Source organism: Panthera pardus, unplaced genomic scaffold (genome assembly GCF_024362965.1).
Source record: "Panthera pardus isolate Hobbes unplaced genomic scaffold, ASM2436296v1 HiC_scaffold_8, whole genome shotgun sequence".
Classification (NCBI taxonomy): Eukaryota; Metazoa; Chordata; class Mammalia; order Carnivora; family Felidae; genus Panthera; species Panthera pardus.
Genome location: NW_026527013.1, coordinates 104304193 through 104320144, shown reverse-complemented (window position 1 = coordinate 104320144; position 15952 = coordinate 104304193). Strand labels below are relative to the sequence as shown.

The 15952-nt window shown below is 36.7% G+C and overlaps 1 protein-coding gene across 3 annotated transcripts in view; it reads left to right on the top strand.

Moving 5' to 3' along the window:
* Positions 1 to 15952, top strand: part of THSD7A (thrombospondin type 1 domain containing 7A) — a 437500-nt gene that overhangs the window by 319025 nt on the left and 102523 nt on the right. For all 3 annotated transcript variants that reach the window (XM_053897780.1, XM_053897781.1, XM_053897779.1), the window contains one exon: positions 12172 to 12366. In XM_053897780.1, coding sequence (XP_053753755.1) covers positions 12172 to 12366 — 195 coding nt within the window. The remainder of the gene's footprint in view (positions 1 to 12171; positions 12367 to 15952) is intronic.

Genomic DNA, 15952 nt, shown 5'->3' with positions numbered 1-15952 from the left:
CTCTCTCTCTCTCTCGCTCTCTCTCTCTCTCTCTCTCTCTTTCTGTCCCTCCTCTGTTCAGGCTCTCTCTTTCAAAACAAGTAAAAAACAAAATTTAAAAAGAAAAGTCAATGTAAATGATTTAATCCATCAAGAGAAAGTGCACTAAAAGAACATTATAAGATGCCACATGTCTTGGTACTTCTTCTTATCGCTGTGAGCTCAATATTCTGTAGTTTAACTTTTAATTAAAAATTTTATTGAGGGCCTGGGAATGCAAGCTGGTGCAGTCACTCTGGAAAACAGTATAGAGGTTCCTCAAAAAACTAACAATAGAACTACCCTACGACCCAGCAATTGCACTACTAGGCATTTATCCATGGGATACAGGTATGCTGTTTTGAAGGGACACATGCACCCCCATGTTTATAGCAGCACTATCAACAATAGCCAAAGTATGGAAGGAGCCCAAATGTCCATCTGTGGATAAATGGATAAAGAAGATGTGGTATACATATACAATGGAGTGTTACTCGGCAATCAAAAAGAATGAAATCTTGCCATTGCAACTACTTGGGTGGTACTGGAGGGTATTATGCTAAGTGAAATTACTCAGAGAAAGACAAAAATCATATGACTTCACTCATATGAGGACTTTAAGAGACAAAACAGATGAACATAAGGGAAGGGAAACAAAAATAATATAAAAACAGGGCAGGGGGAAAAACAGAAGAGACTCATAAATATGGAGAACAAACTGAGGGTTGCTGGAGGGGTTGTGGGAGGGGGGATGGGCTAAATGGGTAAGGGTCACTAAGGAATGTACTCCTGAAATCATTGTTTCACTATATGCTAACTAATTTGGATGTAAATTTAAAAAATAAGGGGCGCCTGGGTGGCTCAGTTGGTTAAGCGTCCGACTTCAGCTCAGGTCGTGATCTCGCGGTCTGTGAATTTGAGCCCGCATCAGGCTCTGTGCTGACAGCTCAGAGCCTGGAGCCTGTTTCAGATTCTGTCTCCCTCTCTCTGACCCTCCCCCATTCATGCTCTGTCTCTCTCTGTCTCAAAAATAAATAAATGTTAAAAAATTTTTTTTTAAATAAAAAATTAAATTAAAAATTATTGAGGGCCAAAAGTATCTCTAACTCAGCTATAAATAATTTTCAAAATATGAACTATAACATTTAATACTCATAATTACACATTGGCTTTTCCTGAGTTTTCTTTATTTCCTCACAATCTTAGCACTTTAACAAATTGTTAAGTCAGATCGGTAAAATTGTTCTTACTTATACCTTATAAGGTATGGTAAGCAAGTCCACTTATAAGCAGAATTAGGGGAAAATAATAAAGCACATTAATTCAAGTTGACTGAAACACAGTGGAGCACCTCCGTTCTTATCACGGTGTGGAAGGAATGGTCAGCTACTCCACTGAAAGGAGGTGAGGAAAGTGGGCATGGTATTGTTAAAATAGAGAACATTTTTCAACTATGTACCAGACACTGAGCTAGGAACTTAATTTTTTAAAAACTCATTTAATATGCGTAATAATACTGATGAGGTTTGGGAGTGGTGGTAGGATTCAGAGCCAATGATCAAGAAAGAATTCTTGAAAACATCTTTGGTACAAAAAGGTGATTTTATTAAAGCACGGGGAAGAACCCATGGGCAGAAAGAGCTGCCCCAGGACCCTGAGGAGAGACTGGTTATATACTATGGAGTTGGAGAAGGTAAAGTCTAGGAAAAGTTTCCAAAGGGATTTTCATATGCTAAAGAAGACTCACAGGATTCTGGAGACCTAGCTATTGTCAAGCTAAGGTGGTTTTTTCCTTCTAGCAAAGTATTAACATTAAGACAGTAGGGAGTTCCTTTTCTGTCTGCCTCAACTATTTGTCATTGAACTGCAGATTATAAGGAAACTTAATTATATCTGCCATTTCCTTCTTACCTTTGTTCCCCACATCACTATGGAGGAGAGGGTGATACTAGGGACTCTAGGAAACTGAGTCTGTAGGTTTCTGGAGATTAGGCTATTGATAAGATTGCCATTTTCTTATAATTTACTAAGACATTTGTAAACCAGTGGAGACCCATGGCCTGTATGACTGTGATCTATCAGTTAATCATTTGTTTTCTTTCCTTTCCTTTGTTCTTGGGCAGTCATGAGTGCTTGAGGAATATCACACCATATCCCCCCTGATGGGAAGTGGGGGTGCTAGCTTGTGCTTGGCCTTCAGCTTTCCTTATGGTCCCTCATCTGTACCATAAAATAAGTACTATTATTAGCCTCCATCTGTAGATTATGAAACTGAATCTTAGAAAAAATTAAATCATTTGCTCCAAGGTACATAGTTAATAGGTGATAAAGCTAGAATTTGAACCAAGGAAGTTTGACTTCTCATTACTAAAAGGGTAAATTTTGACAAGGTGAAATTAACATTGTAGATAATTTCAAACTCAAAAATAATTAAGAATAATGAAGCCGCAAGAAAGAACTAGTCTAGAATCTCTAGAATAACAATATGCAATGAACAAATCTGGGAGAAATAAGAACAAATAAAACTGTTTAATTTAAAATCATGCCAGAGATAAAGTTATTATTTGAATTTTCTGGAGTTTCCATAGTGCTTTTAAAAACATGAGTCTCAGTTTACTTTTTAGTCGCTGAAAATAAACAAGGCTGGGTAGTCTGGGACTTTCAGGCAGACACACAAATAGATAACAGGAAAGTCATAAAAATGAAGTATTAGTTTCAGTTAAATGAAATTAAACACGTCTCACATTTTTATTTCAAAACACATGTGCTTTCAGTTATATGCTTAATATATTACACACATAGAGAGCATGCATAAAAAATGTGTCACGATAGTTGATACTAAGCCATGTGCCTGATGTCAGATTTTGCAAAATATAAACACGCCCTTTTTCCTTTTTTTCAGCCCAATCCCAAGTGAAGTCCTCAACCTGAATTATTAGGAAAGTAAATCATGGATGTAGTGATAGCTGTTTGCCTACACGTACGGTTTAAACTAGGAGTACCTAAAATTCAATGAAGCATAAAATTGCAGAGTTGTGATTGGATTTAGCACAAAATTTTCATCATTTATTTCTAACAAATGTTAGTTACTATACTTCGTTAGAATGGGCTTCATCTCAAAAATGAAGTTAAAGGTTGTGTTAATGACCATACCAGGACATAGATTTGGAAAGTGGATGCTGCTGGGGAAAGGAAGGCAGCTTTTTTTTTTTTTACCTCAGGGTCACCTGATTCATTTTGCAGTACCATGAAGGAATGAAAACAGACAGAGACTTCAAGTAACACAACAAAGATGAAAGGGAAGAAAACATAATGAGAATATAAAAGATACACTTATTGGAAATGGAAAGGTTTTGAAGAAGATGATGAAAGAGCAGGAAAATCCTAAAAATAATTATAGTATAAAGATTCTAGATTGCTTAAAGGTATTTAAAAGTTAGTAGGTGAATACATAGAATTTTTTTAAGACGAAAAGAGAAGATTAAGCTTATGGTAATAAATTTGATGTGAATTAGTTTCAAAAACTGCACCAAACAGAGTTGCACTGGAAGACTTTATTCTAAACTATTACAATAGAACTGAAATCAACTGCAAAGAAACAAAAGGCAGGAATGTTTTTAAGTATTGGGTGAATTAGTGAGAAAGCAGTTGAGGACCACAGGGAAGAAAGTGATGAATGGGATGTGTTTGTTGAGTACATTCAGTTACTCCTGAGTTTGCAAATACTATTCTCAGTGAGTAGGCCAAGTCTGTTTGCTAACTGCCACCCATTGAAGAAGTCTGAGACCTACTATCCTACAAAGACTGAGGTAACAGGGCATTATCTCCTTTGATGTTTCCATGTCTAAGAGATGGTTCCCAAATCCTAGAGAAAGATATTTCCTGGGCTGTAAGACTAAGAAGAGATTAGAATAAATTTACATAAATTTCAAAGGGGCAGAAAAAGAATTTAAAATTGCAAGGTTTTTTTTTCTTTTGTTTTTTGTTTAATAAATGTCTTAAGAAAGGGAAGGTCAGGGACCTAGAGACAGGAATGAACCTGTCAGGTTCAGACAAGCTAAGGGTAGGGTATTAAGGCCATCTTGATCAGGGTCTAATAGACTAAAAGTTGAAAATCTATAAACACAAGTGGCCTTTTCAGAAGAGAAAAGCATGTCCTGGGATTTCTAATCCATTTTCCCCCCTCACCCAGCAAACATTTGCTGCAAACCTCTTTAGTTTTGATAGTAACTGAACCAAAGACTTCAGATATAAATATATTGAATAAGACAAAATCCCTGACCAGGAGGTTCTCATAGGCTAATTGGAGGTAAAGGTGAGGAGGTAAACAATTATCAAACGTCTTTAAAATGATATGTCTACAGTGTTGTGAGAACAGAGAGTGTAGAGCACAACTCCCTCTGGGGAATTTGAGAAGGTTTACAGTCCTAAAAAGTGACTTAGCAAGAGGGTGGGGCAAGCAGACATGGAGAACACTGTACACCAAATAGCAGAGGAATGAGAGAGCAGCATTTCAGTTCCTAGAGAATCAAATGGCTTTCTCTGGATAGGATGTAGGGAGAACGTGAGGCAGTGACAGAAGATGAGGATTTCCTATATCCCACTAAGGAATTTGACCCTCAGCTAATAGGTTGGCTTATGTTTGCATTTTAGAAACATATTTTGGGGGTCAGAATGGGTGATGGGCTGCAGGGGAAATGGGAGACAGCAGGAGGTTGGAGGAAAGTACATAATTGCCTAGAAGAAAACATGGGGTCAGGTGATGCTTAGTATATTGAATAAATCAGATTCACTACCTGGATGAGACAGGTGAGGGAAAGCAGGGTTTAAAAATTATTTGGAAACTTCCCATGAAAGATGAAGAGATAGGAAGCTTCTTTTCAACAAGAGGAACAAAGAGTTATAAGACTCCATTCACTGGTCTTTTACTTGAGTAAGCTGAGAGTGATTCCAGACTTATATATCCTACAGTTGTTATAAAGTTCAGATAAGATGGTTATATGAAAATGCTCTTTGAAAAGATCCAAGCAAATACAAGACTTCATTCTTTTCCCATCTCATTTCTTTTGTGAATTTATACTGGCTATCAATAAATAAGTAAATATACAAATAATGAATGCCACTATCAGAAGTCAATATGAATTTTTAAGATAATTTCTGAAGAATACAAAAGACATCAACAACTCAATAATAATTCTCAGAATTGCTATAGAGTTTGTGTAAGTCTGCCAAGGAAAATCTATCCCAAAAATATGGTACTAGAGGCTTTCTAAATAGTGTGCTTTTTAAAAACCTTGGCTCTGTGTCTGGTTTCTCTCTGCTTTAATGTCTCCTTTCTGTTTATGCCCCTCTCAGGTCCATTACATTGGTAAGTTTCAATTCGTCAATGCCTTCTGGAGGTACATTGCACATAGTACTACCATGACTGTTGAAAGTCAACTATCACAATCTGAACATTTCTATGATTAAAACGAAATGAGAATAATGCAAGGAACATTAAGGAATAGTGCTGAACATGTATATGCCTTACATTAAAATATAATTAATTATATTTTTACTGTATTAATGTTGTGTTCTTTGCTCATCTCCTAAGCTATAAAAACCTTGAAACTATAAAAACCTTCATAAACCAAGATTTATCTTTTATATACCATTTAAGCTCCAGTACAATGAATGTAATAAACTTTCAGTATATACTTTTACTAAGAAAAAGAAGTGTATCGTCTGATCATTCTCATTTTGTTTTATTTCTATGGAAATTGTCATGAATTTTTAGTGTAATTACTTCAAACAGATGTTCAATTCTCTTATCCTGATAATAGGAACACAGTAGAATGAAAGGAGATATTTCAGAAGAGTTCATGAAAGAGTTTGGTGAATTTCATGAAATAGACCAAACAAGGGGAAAATTTGGAGGTTACTTTAAAGATGTCAAAATACATGTTTAAATTGATTAAATGATGAATTATTTTAAAAAATATTCTTAAAACTGTATTTGTGAAGAGATAGGAAGGCACCCACTTAAACATTGAAGTCTTGTTTTGAGTTCATAAAAATAGCTAAACCCAAGTGTATTCATTTTATTTCTCAACGTTTTATATAAGTTTATATAAGTTTAAGCCAGATATGCTTTAGTTAAGCTTAGTTAAGGCTTCAAAATAAAGCAGAAGTTTTAAATGTAGACAATGGTTCATTCACTTCTTTCTGTGTTATATAATTCATATGAAATATACATTTTTGTAGGTTTAGTTAAGGTATATAGAGCTTCATAGGTGGAAAATACAATTCTCATAAATATAAACCAATCCTTTAAAACTTTTATGTTGGTAAATGCATGCCAAAAACAATATATAGTATATTTAATATACAAAGGCAAGTGTGAGGGTTCTAAAAGTTTATGACTTCATGTTTAGTACCTAGCTAAGAAATCATCCCCAGAAAGACTACAAAAAGCAAACCAGGTTGAACTGGTCTTCACCTACATGAAATGTAGAACCACATCATTCACTATTATGATCATTAGATCTGTCTGCCCAGATTTATTTGGATGCACACTCAGATAATCAAAATCTCGAAAGGTTCTCTAATGGGGACACATGGTAGTTGAAAATGTGATAAGAGTAGGGTAGTAGATACGGAAAAAGAGAATTTCCCAAATGCTCGGCAGTAAAATTTTCATTCTTCTATATGGAAAGAATTTACATGAACCTGATATTTGGATATGTACATAGATTCTCTGAAATAATATCATGCAAAACAGTTCTTATCTAATTAAAATAGTGTTGATCAATCAAAAACAAGTTTTAATGTGAAGAGGAGGGATGAAGTTATTTTCTGCAGCACTAATAAATAGTGACTTTATTTTCTGGGTCGCTTTTCATATGAACAATAAGATAGAAGTTACACTCATAGAAAGTGACTGGAAAGACAAATTATGGAATTACCTGTGATAGCCATAAACCCAACTTTTCTTTCCTCCGTAATCTTTCCCTGATGACTTGTGCCTGGAGTGCTCCTGGAGATTGAGCTTAAAAGAGCACACTTCAGGGGTGCCTGGGTGGCTCAGTAGTTTAAGCATCCAACTTTGGCTCAGGTCACGATCTCGTGGTTTGTGGGTTCGAGTCCCACATCGGGCTCTGCGCTGACAGCTCAGAGCCTGGAGCCTGCTTCACATTCTGTGTCTCCCTCTCTCTCTGCCTCTCCTGCTTGTACTCTGACTTTCTCTCTCTCTCAAAAATAAATAAACATTAAAAGAGACAGAGAGAGAGAGCACACTTCCTAAGGGTTCCAGTTAGTGGTCAGTTAATTGAGTTGATTAAAGCACCTGTCAAAACCAAAGTCAAGGATCTAAATAATTTCATATTTTCACAGATCCATTGTAATTTTTTCAATGGCTATAAACCAAAATAGGTAACCTTGGACATGTCAACATGCATACTCTTTGTATTTGACACAGTATACTGCCACACCTATGCTTCACTTTGCCCTGAGAAACAATTTAGAGTGCCAGTTTCTTGACATCTTTGTAGATAAAGACTCATCCATTAGTAACTCTCTTGGCATCCCAAGTTCTCCATACTACCATGCCACTTAAAAAAGTTGATTGGGGGGCGCCTGGGTGGTTCAGTCGGTTGGGCGGCCGACTTGGGCTCAGGTCACGATCTCGCGGTCCGTGAGTTCGAGCCCCGCGTCAGGCTCTGGGCTAATGGCTCAGAGCCTGGAGCCTGCTTTCGATTCTGTGTCTCTCTCTCTCTCTGACCCTCCCCCGTTCATGCTCTGTCTCTCTCTGTGTCAAAAATAAAAATAAACTTAAAAAAAAAAAAGTTGATTGGCACGGTGTCTGGGTGTCTTAGTCCGCTGAGCTCTTGTTTTAGGTTCAGGTCATGATCCTAGGGTCGTGGGATCAAGCCCCATGTTGGACTTTTCACTGTGCATGGAAACTGCTTAGGATTCTCTCTCCACCCCCCTCTCTTTCTCTCTCTCTCTCTCTCTCTCTCTCTCTCTCTCTCTCTCTCTCTCTCCCCCTCTCCCTCTCCCTCTCCCTCTCCCTCTGCCTCTCCCTCTCCATCTCCCCCCTTCCACACCCCCACCCCCCTGCAGCTCACATGCACACATGCACTCTCTCTAAAAAAACTGTAGATTAGAAGTTGACTAGAAAACATTTAAGATCTCTGCTTCTTTAGTTAAACTTCTGCTCTTTGAAACAGTAAGCTTAAACTTTCTGATCTTCATTTTTTTCCCTTTAAAGTAAAAATTAGATGTTAATATCGGTATCAGAAGGTCATTGTAGGGATGACTGGGCAGCTCAGTCTGTTAGGCATCTGACTCTTAGTTTCAGCTCAGGTCATGATCTCACAGTTTGTGGGGTTGGGCTCTCAGCTGACAGCGTGGGATTCTGTCTCCCTCTCTCTCTGCCTCTCTCTCTCTCTCAGTAAAATAAAATAAGCATAAAAAAAAGAAGGTTGTTGTGAATGGTCCAAATCCAGTTACATAATAAATGAATCATGGGGATGTAATGTACAACATGGTGACTATAGTTGATAATTCAGTAATGCATATTTGAAAGTTGCTAAGAAAGTAGATTTTAAAAGTCTTTATCTCTTGAGAAAATTGTAACTGTGTGTGGAAACAGATGTTAATTAGACTTATTGTGGTGATTATTTCACAATATATACAAATATTGAAGCATTATGTTGTGCTCCTGAAACTAATACAATATTATATGTCAATTATACCTCAAAAAAAGCTCATTGTGACAATTAGCTGAGATGATGTATATAATATTCATAGTACAGTGCTTGACAAAAGATGGGCAGTCAGTAAGTATTCACGGAATGAATGTTTTCCTCTAAGTACACCTTATATGAAGAGAAGTATAAAAGGAAGTTCCACAGAGAAACAATTGATGTTAGGTATGTAATCCAGATGAATTTGTAGCTGCCCCTTTCAAGAGGCAGTATGGTGCTATTCAAAACACAAGAGGAGTAAGGCAGAAAAATCCTAGAATAGTGCTTCTCAGATTTTATGTACATGCACATCACCTGGGGATCTTTAGAAAATGCAAATAATGATTCAGTGGATGGGGTCTGAGAGACTGCATCTCTAGCAAACGGCAGCTGGTGCATATGCTGCCTACCCACTGAATACACTTTAACCAAGTCCTAGAGCACTTGAATGTTTGGCAAGTTAAGAAATACTTTACTTAAATCCATGTTATTCTAGTCCAGCATTCTGTTTCCTGATAACAACAGGTTAAAATTAATTCATTTGTTCATTTAAGGGAAGATTATTTTGTGCCTGTTTTGTACTAGGCACTGTTTTAGTTTCTGAGTATAAAATAACAAGAGAGAGAAAGATCCTGTCCTCATTGGGCTTTTAATCTAGTGGTAGGGTCAGAAAATAAACTTGTAAAAAATTAATTAAAAGTTTCCCATGGTGATTAAAGATGTAACAAAAGTAAAATGAAGTCACTGTGAGTTTGTGTATGATCAATTAAGTCTCCTCCAGGAAGGAGACAATTGAACTAAAACCCGAATGTTGAGAAGTAATCTCTGAGGAAGTCTGAAATTTTCATACAAAATGAAGAGACAATGCCAAGGCCCTGAGGCAGTGATGAGATTGATCTGTAGGAGATGAGAGGAAAAAGCCATAATGGCTAGAACATAATGTAATTATTTGGATGCAAGACAATGATAAGCGATTGGGAGCAATCAGGGTCAGGGGCTTACCTGGCAAAGCTGGGGAGAGTGAAGTAAGGGCTGAAATCTAAGGAAATCTTGGAGGTTGGATCCAAGGTGAGTCTTAATAGCTTTGCAGAGGATTAAAATGTACTCTAAAAGGGGGGTTGTCTAGGTGGCTCAGTCACTTGAGCATCCAACTTTGGCTTAGGTGATGGTCTCAGGGTTTGTGAGTTGGAGTCCCGCATCGGGCTCTCAGATCCTCTGTCCCCTTCTCTCTCTGCCCCTCCCCTCTCCTATGCCAGCATGTGCACTCTCAAGCACTCTCCTCTCTCACTCTCAAAAACAAACAAACAAACAAAAAAGAGACATACTCTAGAAGGATTGTGCCTGGCCAGAAATACACCTGGCTAAGCAGAACAAGGTGAATGAAAATGAGCTAACATAAGGTATCGGACAGAGGTTGAAAAAAAAAAAAAAAAAAAAAAGAAAAGAAAAGAAAAAAAAAGAATAACTTGTAAAGTAAGAAGCATTCAAATTGTGCATCCCTTAAGTTTATGCTATGAGAAAGAGAAATATATCATTTATGCTAATGCAAATTAATCTTATAACACACATGTAGCACAGTTCAATTGTTGCAGAATGAGTTAAATTTTTCTGAGTAGAAATCATTAAGTAACTATTAGAGAAGAAATAAAACTGTAATTCCTGGCTGACTGTAGGCTGTAGCCCCAAACTTGCCTGACTTTTCACAGGATACTAGAAATGAAAGTAAAAGAGAGTAGATGGAACATTAAAAGTGGCAGTGAAGAAAATAAGACATGCAAGTCCCCTCTTGCACTCAGAAAAAAAGTCTACTAGGAAAAAGAGTCATCATTATTATGTAAATTGAAGAATATTAAATGGCTTGTACTATAATGATTTTTGTACTGAACCTTCAGTACCTATAAATCTACAGTCTGTCTTCATAGTGTTTTACTGGGAGATAGGCCAAACCCTAAAGCCAATAAAAGCAGAATTAAAAGAGATCACACAGATCATAGTAACTAAAGAAAAATGAACGACATAATGATGAGTCCAATTGTCGTTTCAGTGAGTCTTACTAGTGAGCAAATCTAATAACTTAAAACCTTGCAAAGTAATGGCTGTTAACATTCCACTTGACTTCTGATTGTGTCTAATGATTTAAAGCCCTGCAAACTAGTAGCTATTAACATGTTAGGGCATTTCCAATCGATGTTTGATTTTTTGTCTTGTTTTTCAAATATATGAATAAAAGGCTGTACATTAACACGATGCTCCGGACCTTCCATTAGTGACAAACAGCTCTGAGTTGTTTTTCTAACAGCAAAGAAGAATAGCACAATCAGTCACTCTTTCTCCCCTGAAAGCATAATGGCCCAAGGCACACGTTCTGAGAGAGTCATCTAGAATTATGGTCATATTTTGTGGCAAAATAGTAGATGAAATTTTGGTTGTTTGTGTTTCGTTTCACTCTGTTCCATTGACGTCATTAGCACCTGACATTAACCAACTAAGCCATAGAGTTCATTTCATCTTCTATTTTGGTCATTTTTTGTAATTCTTTTGGTTATCTTTGGCATTTATTAACCTCAACAACATTTTTTTTTTCTCATTGGCCTTTTGTATATCTCATTGTATTCATTCAACAAATACTAAATGAGTGCCAATCTGTAGAGCTCCCAGGGTAAGGGAGGGAGTGGAGTGAGAAAAAGCTGGGAAGAGAAACCACAGCCAGGTCATTTGAGGTCTTATAAAGTATTAAATTGCTCATCTCTATCTTAAGAGCAACAAGAAACTTCTGAAGAGTTTTCAGCACAGGAGTGATATCATCTTCTGCCATTTGCTTACTCTGTCGTGTTTCTCCCCCTTTCCCATCAGGCCCACCTTAAGTAGTGGGCTTATAGTGTTATCCTATTATTCACATTTCCTGGGCTATTTCGAACTAACAAAATATTTTTTTATGAAAGAAAAAGGTTGCCAATCATGCAAAAATAAACTCCCTGTGAAACAGAGAGTTTGCAAATAGAGATACCTGAGTTGGTTCATGAGAACATATGGTACATGTTATGGATAGAGTTGTTATCTGTAAATGATGACTCATTTCCAGCAATGCCATAAAGAGGGGAACATAATTCATTGATGCTCCTTATTGCAAGGTTAATATTATAAATATAAAAATCACTTACCAGGTTGGTATCTATAGTATAAAAACACTTTCAGCGCTGTGCTTGATTGACACACCTAAGCTTCTGATAATAAAAGAAGCTCCGCTGAAGGATATATATTTACTCCTCGTGTTCTTTTAACATCTGGCTGTAGTACGCTTTGTTTTAGCTTTATTTTTAACTAAGAACAAAATAACCTCATTTATCTTGGTGCCCATCTGGTTGCAATTGCTCATTTTACATTTATTTAAAAAATGATAGATTGTTCGTGGTGATGTCTTCCCCAGGAGAAGAAGTTGACAGACAGCTGTGTAGAGATGCCATCTTCCCCATCCCTGTGGCCTGTTATGCCCCATGCCCAAAGGACTGTGTGCTCAGCATGTGGTCTGCGTGGTCCTCCTGCTCACACACCTGCTCGGGGAAAACCACAGAAGGGAAACAGATACGAGCACGATCTATTCTGGCCTATGCCGGTGATGAAGGTAAGGTTGGCCACCAGCTTCAAGAGGGATTTGGATTCCTTCCAAAAGTTGGCGTGCCCCCCCAACCCTTTTTTTTTTGTCTTCCCTGGTTGAGGTGATGCTCTACAAAAATCTTCCGGAGATCTACTTCCAGAATCCCAGAAATCAAGGAAATTTAATATCTGTTAACATATTTAGCAACTTACTCCCATTCCCCAAAGTTAATCTTGAAAATAGAGCCTTAATAAAAGAAGAAAGACTCTTAAAAGTAAACTCACATTGCCTTTCCACCCTCCTAATAATTGCTTTCCAGTTTAAATGGTAAACCTGGGAAGAAGTCTGAAAGAGGCTCCCCAAATTCCAGATGTCAGGTTTGATTATTTTTCTCTATTTCAGTAGTCAGTTTTTGCTTTTGAAATCTCATTCTACCTTCTCATAAATAGGCATATATGTTCAATAGTAAAGGTGGGATTTTTATTATTTGGTTTTTATGTTTGTTTGTTTTTAGAGAAACACTAGCACAGCTATTGGTTGACTAAAAATTACATGTATTGTCTGCCATTCAGGTTACTGAACATAGGTTCTAAGATCCAGAAGTCTCATATATGTAGACTGCGTTCATTTAAAAAACAATTTTTTAATGTTTATTTTTTAGAGAGAAAGAGAGAAAGCACAAGTGGGTGAGGGGCAGAGAGAGAGAGGGAGACAGGATGGAAGCAGGCAGGCTCCAGGCTCTGAACTGTCAACACAGAGACTGACACGGGACTTGAACTCACAAACTGTGAGATCATGACCTGAGGCAAAGTCAGACGCTTAACTGACTGAACAACCCAGGTCCCCCTGATTGTGTTCATTTTTAAAATAGGCTGCTCCTTAATCACCTCATCCTACTGGGGAAATAAAACATGCTGTGTTATAAATTCATACGTGACTTGTATAAGCTTTATTGTAGAGAAATACAAGGCTCTTGGTAATTGTCTCTCAGGCTTACATCCAAATGCTAATTCGGCCTCTGTGTGACTGGGTGATATGTTATACTTAATGTTGCCATTCTTGAGAATATCATAGGAGTAAGGAAAACATAGAAGTCATCAAGTTCTATCACATTAAGGCATGTTCTGTCTCAAGAATATAGGCACATATTATTGAAACATTATCAAGCTGAATGAGTCTTCTCCTCGTTCCCATTTAGCACATGTAAATAATGATTTCTATTTGTAGCATGCATGTGTTTCTCTGTGTGTATATCCCCAAATAATAGATTGGGGAGGAATTTTTATGTTGCCAGTTTTATTTTTGTATTTGTGAAACATTTTCGTGATGGAAACCTGACGGTGTTTTCCTTTGGCGAAACTTGCTGTCTGTGAATATAATAGCTATGCAAAAATATAACTACCTTGGTCTTAAGACATGAGAGAAAAATTTAGCATGTTTGACACAGTCAACCCGTAGGAAAATTTATAATTGTCTTTAAAGTGTCCAAAAACCTTTTCCAGTCACCTTAATATAAATTTAACTGTTTGCAACCCCCTAAAATAGTGTATCATGGAACCAAACAAAAAGATAGAACCTTTTAGAAAGTCATATTCCTTGTCTTGTCAAACAATAACTCTAACCTTGTATAGATTATATTCGGACTTCAAACTCTATCAGCTCAGATTATGTCTTGGACTTCATTAGAATTAGATCTGTGGTCACTGTGCTTCCTATAAATCTATTATACTCTGCAGACACTTGCTGTGTGACTAGTAATGAGTGACTTTTTGCCCCGTGAGTCACATGGCAGAGATTTTGCCATGCTTGCAGAACTCACCAGATCATTATTTCTATAGACATGATGCTTCACACTGAAAGGTCATGAAATGCTTTAAAGGCAGAAATTTATGATTGCTCTTTGGTATGTATCATCTTCTTAGTTTGAAAGGGTGAGACTTCGATAATTTTTAATTAAGTCTAGTAGCTGTGCCATAAGCAAGCTGTGCTGGAAAATTATAGATGTTTATAGAGTAAATCATAAAGGCATGAATTCAAAACATAATTTTATGTGGAAACCATAGAGGAAACTTTCAGTAGGGAATCTGCTGATGTTTGTCTCTTAATAACAGCTACAGAAACTTGTATAATTATATGAGATATTTAATGAAGAATCTGTCCTTTAAAAACTATTTAGTACCGATTATTTGCTGGATACTGAAACATATTTTCTCTTTCACAAAAAGTCTCATAATTTTGAGCTATTTTTGAAATTATTTAAGAAGTTTGTTTGTATGAAGTTTTAAAATGTGTTACCCTGCTAAGTAGGAAACCCTTTATAATTTTACACAAAAGTAGGTCTTTCTGTTATTCCCCAAGAATTAATGTTTTGTATGTGTCATGAATTTTCTTCATTTTCTAAATCAGAAAATTACTATGATAACAATAAGGGAAAAGTCACATTATTAGAATTATATATTGCATGCTTAGACATATAGTAATATATGTCACATTATTAGAATTATATATTGTATGCTTAGACATATAGTTTTCTAGTGAAATAACTTCTATGCAAATCCATGTGCAAAGTATTTATCCAGATTTACACACAAATCTGTGTGCAAAGTATTTATCTGGATTTACAAAATAAATGCTGCTTCACAAAATAAAAGATACATTTTTATTTACCTCAGTCATAACTTCACTGTTAAACATTATATGCTGAAGACTACACAACCTCTTGTATTAATTAGAGCAGCCCAAGTTGTGTTGCAGTAACAAACAGCTGAGAAGCTCAAAACCTTCAAAGAGAAATTATTTCTTCCTTATGGGAATTTGGCTGTGGTGCTGGGTAAGTTACTAAGACAGTCTGCATTGGAGTGTTGAACCTCCATATGAAGACCTATGTCTTCATCCCCATGCCAGTGGAAGAAGAGTTGAAGAGTCTCTCTGCTGCTTTCAGAACATCAGCATTAAATTCTTCCATCCAGAAGTGACATATCATTTCTACTGCCATTTGATTGGCAAAGCAAATCATATAATCACAGCTTGAAGTTGAACCTCATTTCAATCATGGCAGGGTGGGCCGGGAATATAATCCTGTGTGCTAGAAAAAGGAGTGCTAGCTCCTGGTCTTACCCTTGATTTACTTCGTCTTCTTATGGTGTGTGCATGTCTTGAGGAACACTTTGTAACCTATTATCGGCAATACACAAAAATTGTCATAAAATGATTCTTATCCAGATGTCATTTGGAAAGCAAATACAAATGGTAGCAACTAGAGATAGGTAGTTAATATACTGAAGAAAATAAAAATATTTTTTTCAACTTAAAAAAATAAGTGTGTGTGTGTGTGTGTGTGTGTGTGTGTGTGTGTGTAGCTTCCTAAGCCTTGACTTCTGGTTAAATAAAATTGGAATTTGTCTTTTTAGATTTGTATGATACCTTGAGGTAAAAATCTTCCTTATATTGGATAAACTGTATATTTGGGTGGGTCCCAAAGCTTCTTTAAAATTATGCAAGGAAAAGGATGCAGAGATCATGCCAAGATTTTTCTGGAGTTTTCCATTGCCTCTTTGGCTCACAAGGCCATCCAGGCCCTCAATATGCGCTGGTTTGCTGGCCACAAGGTGGT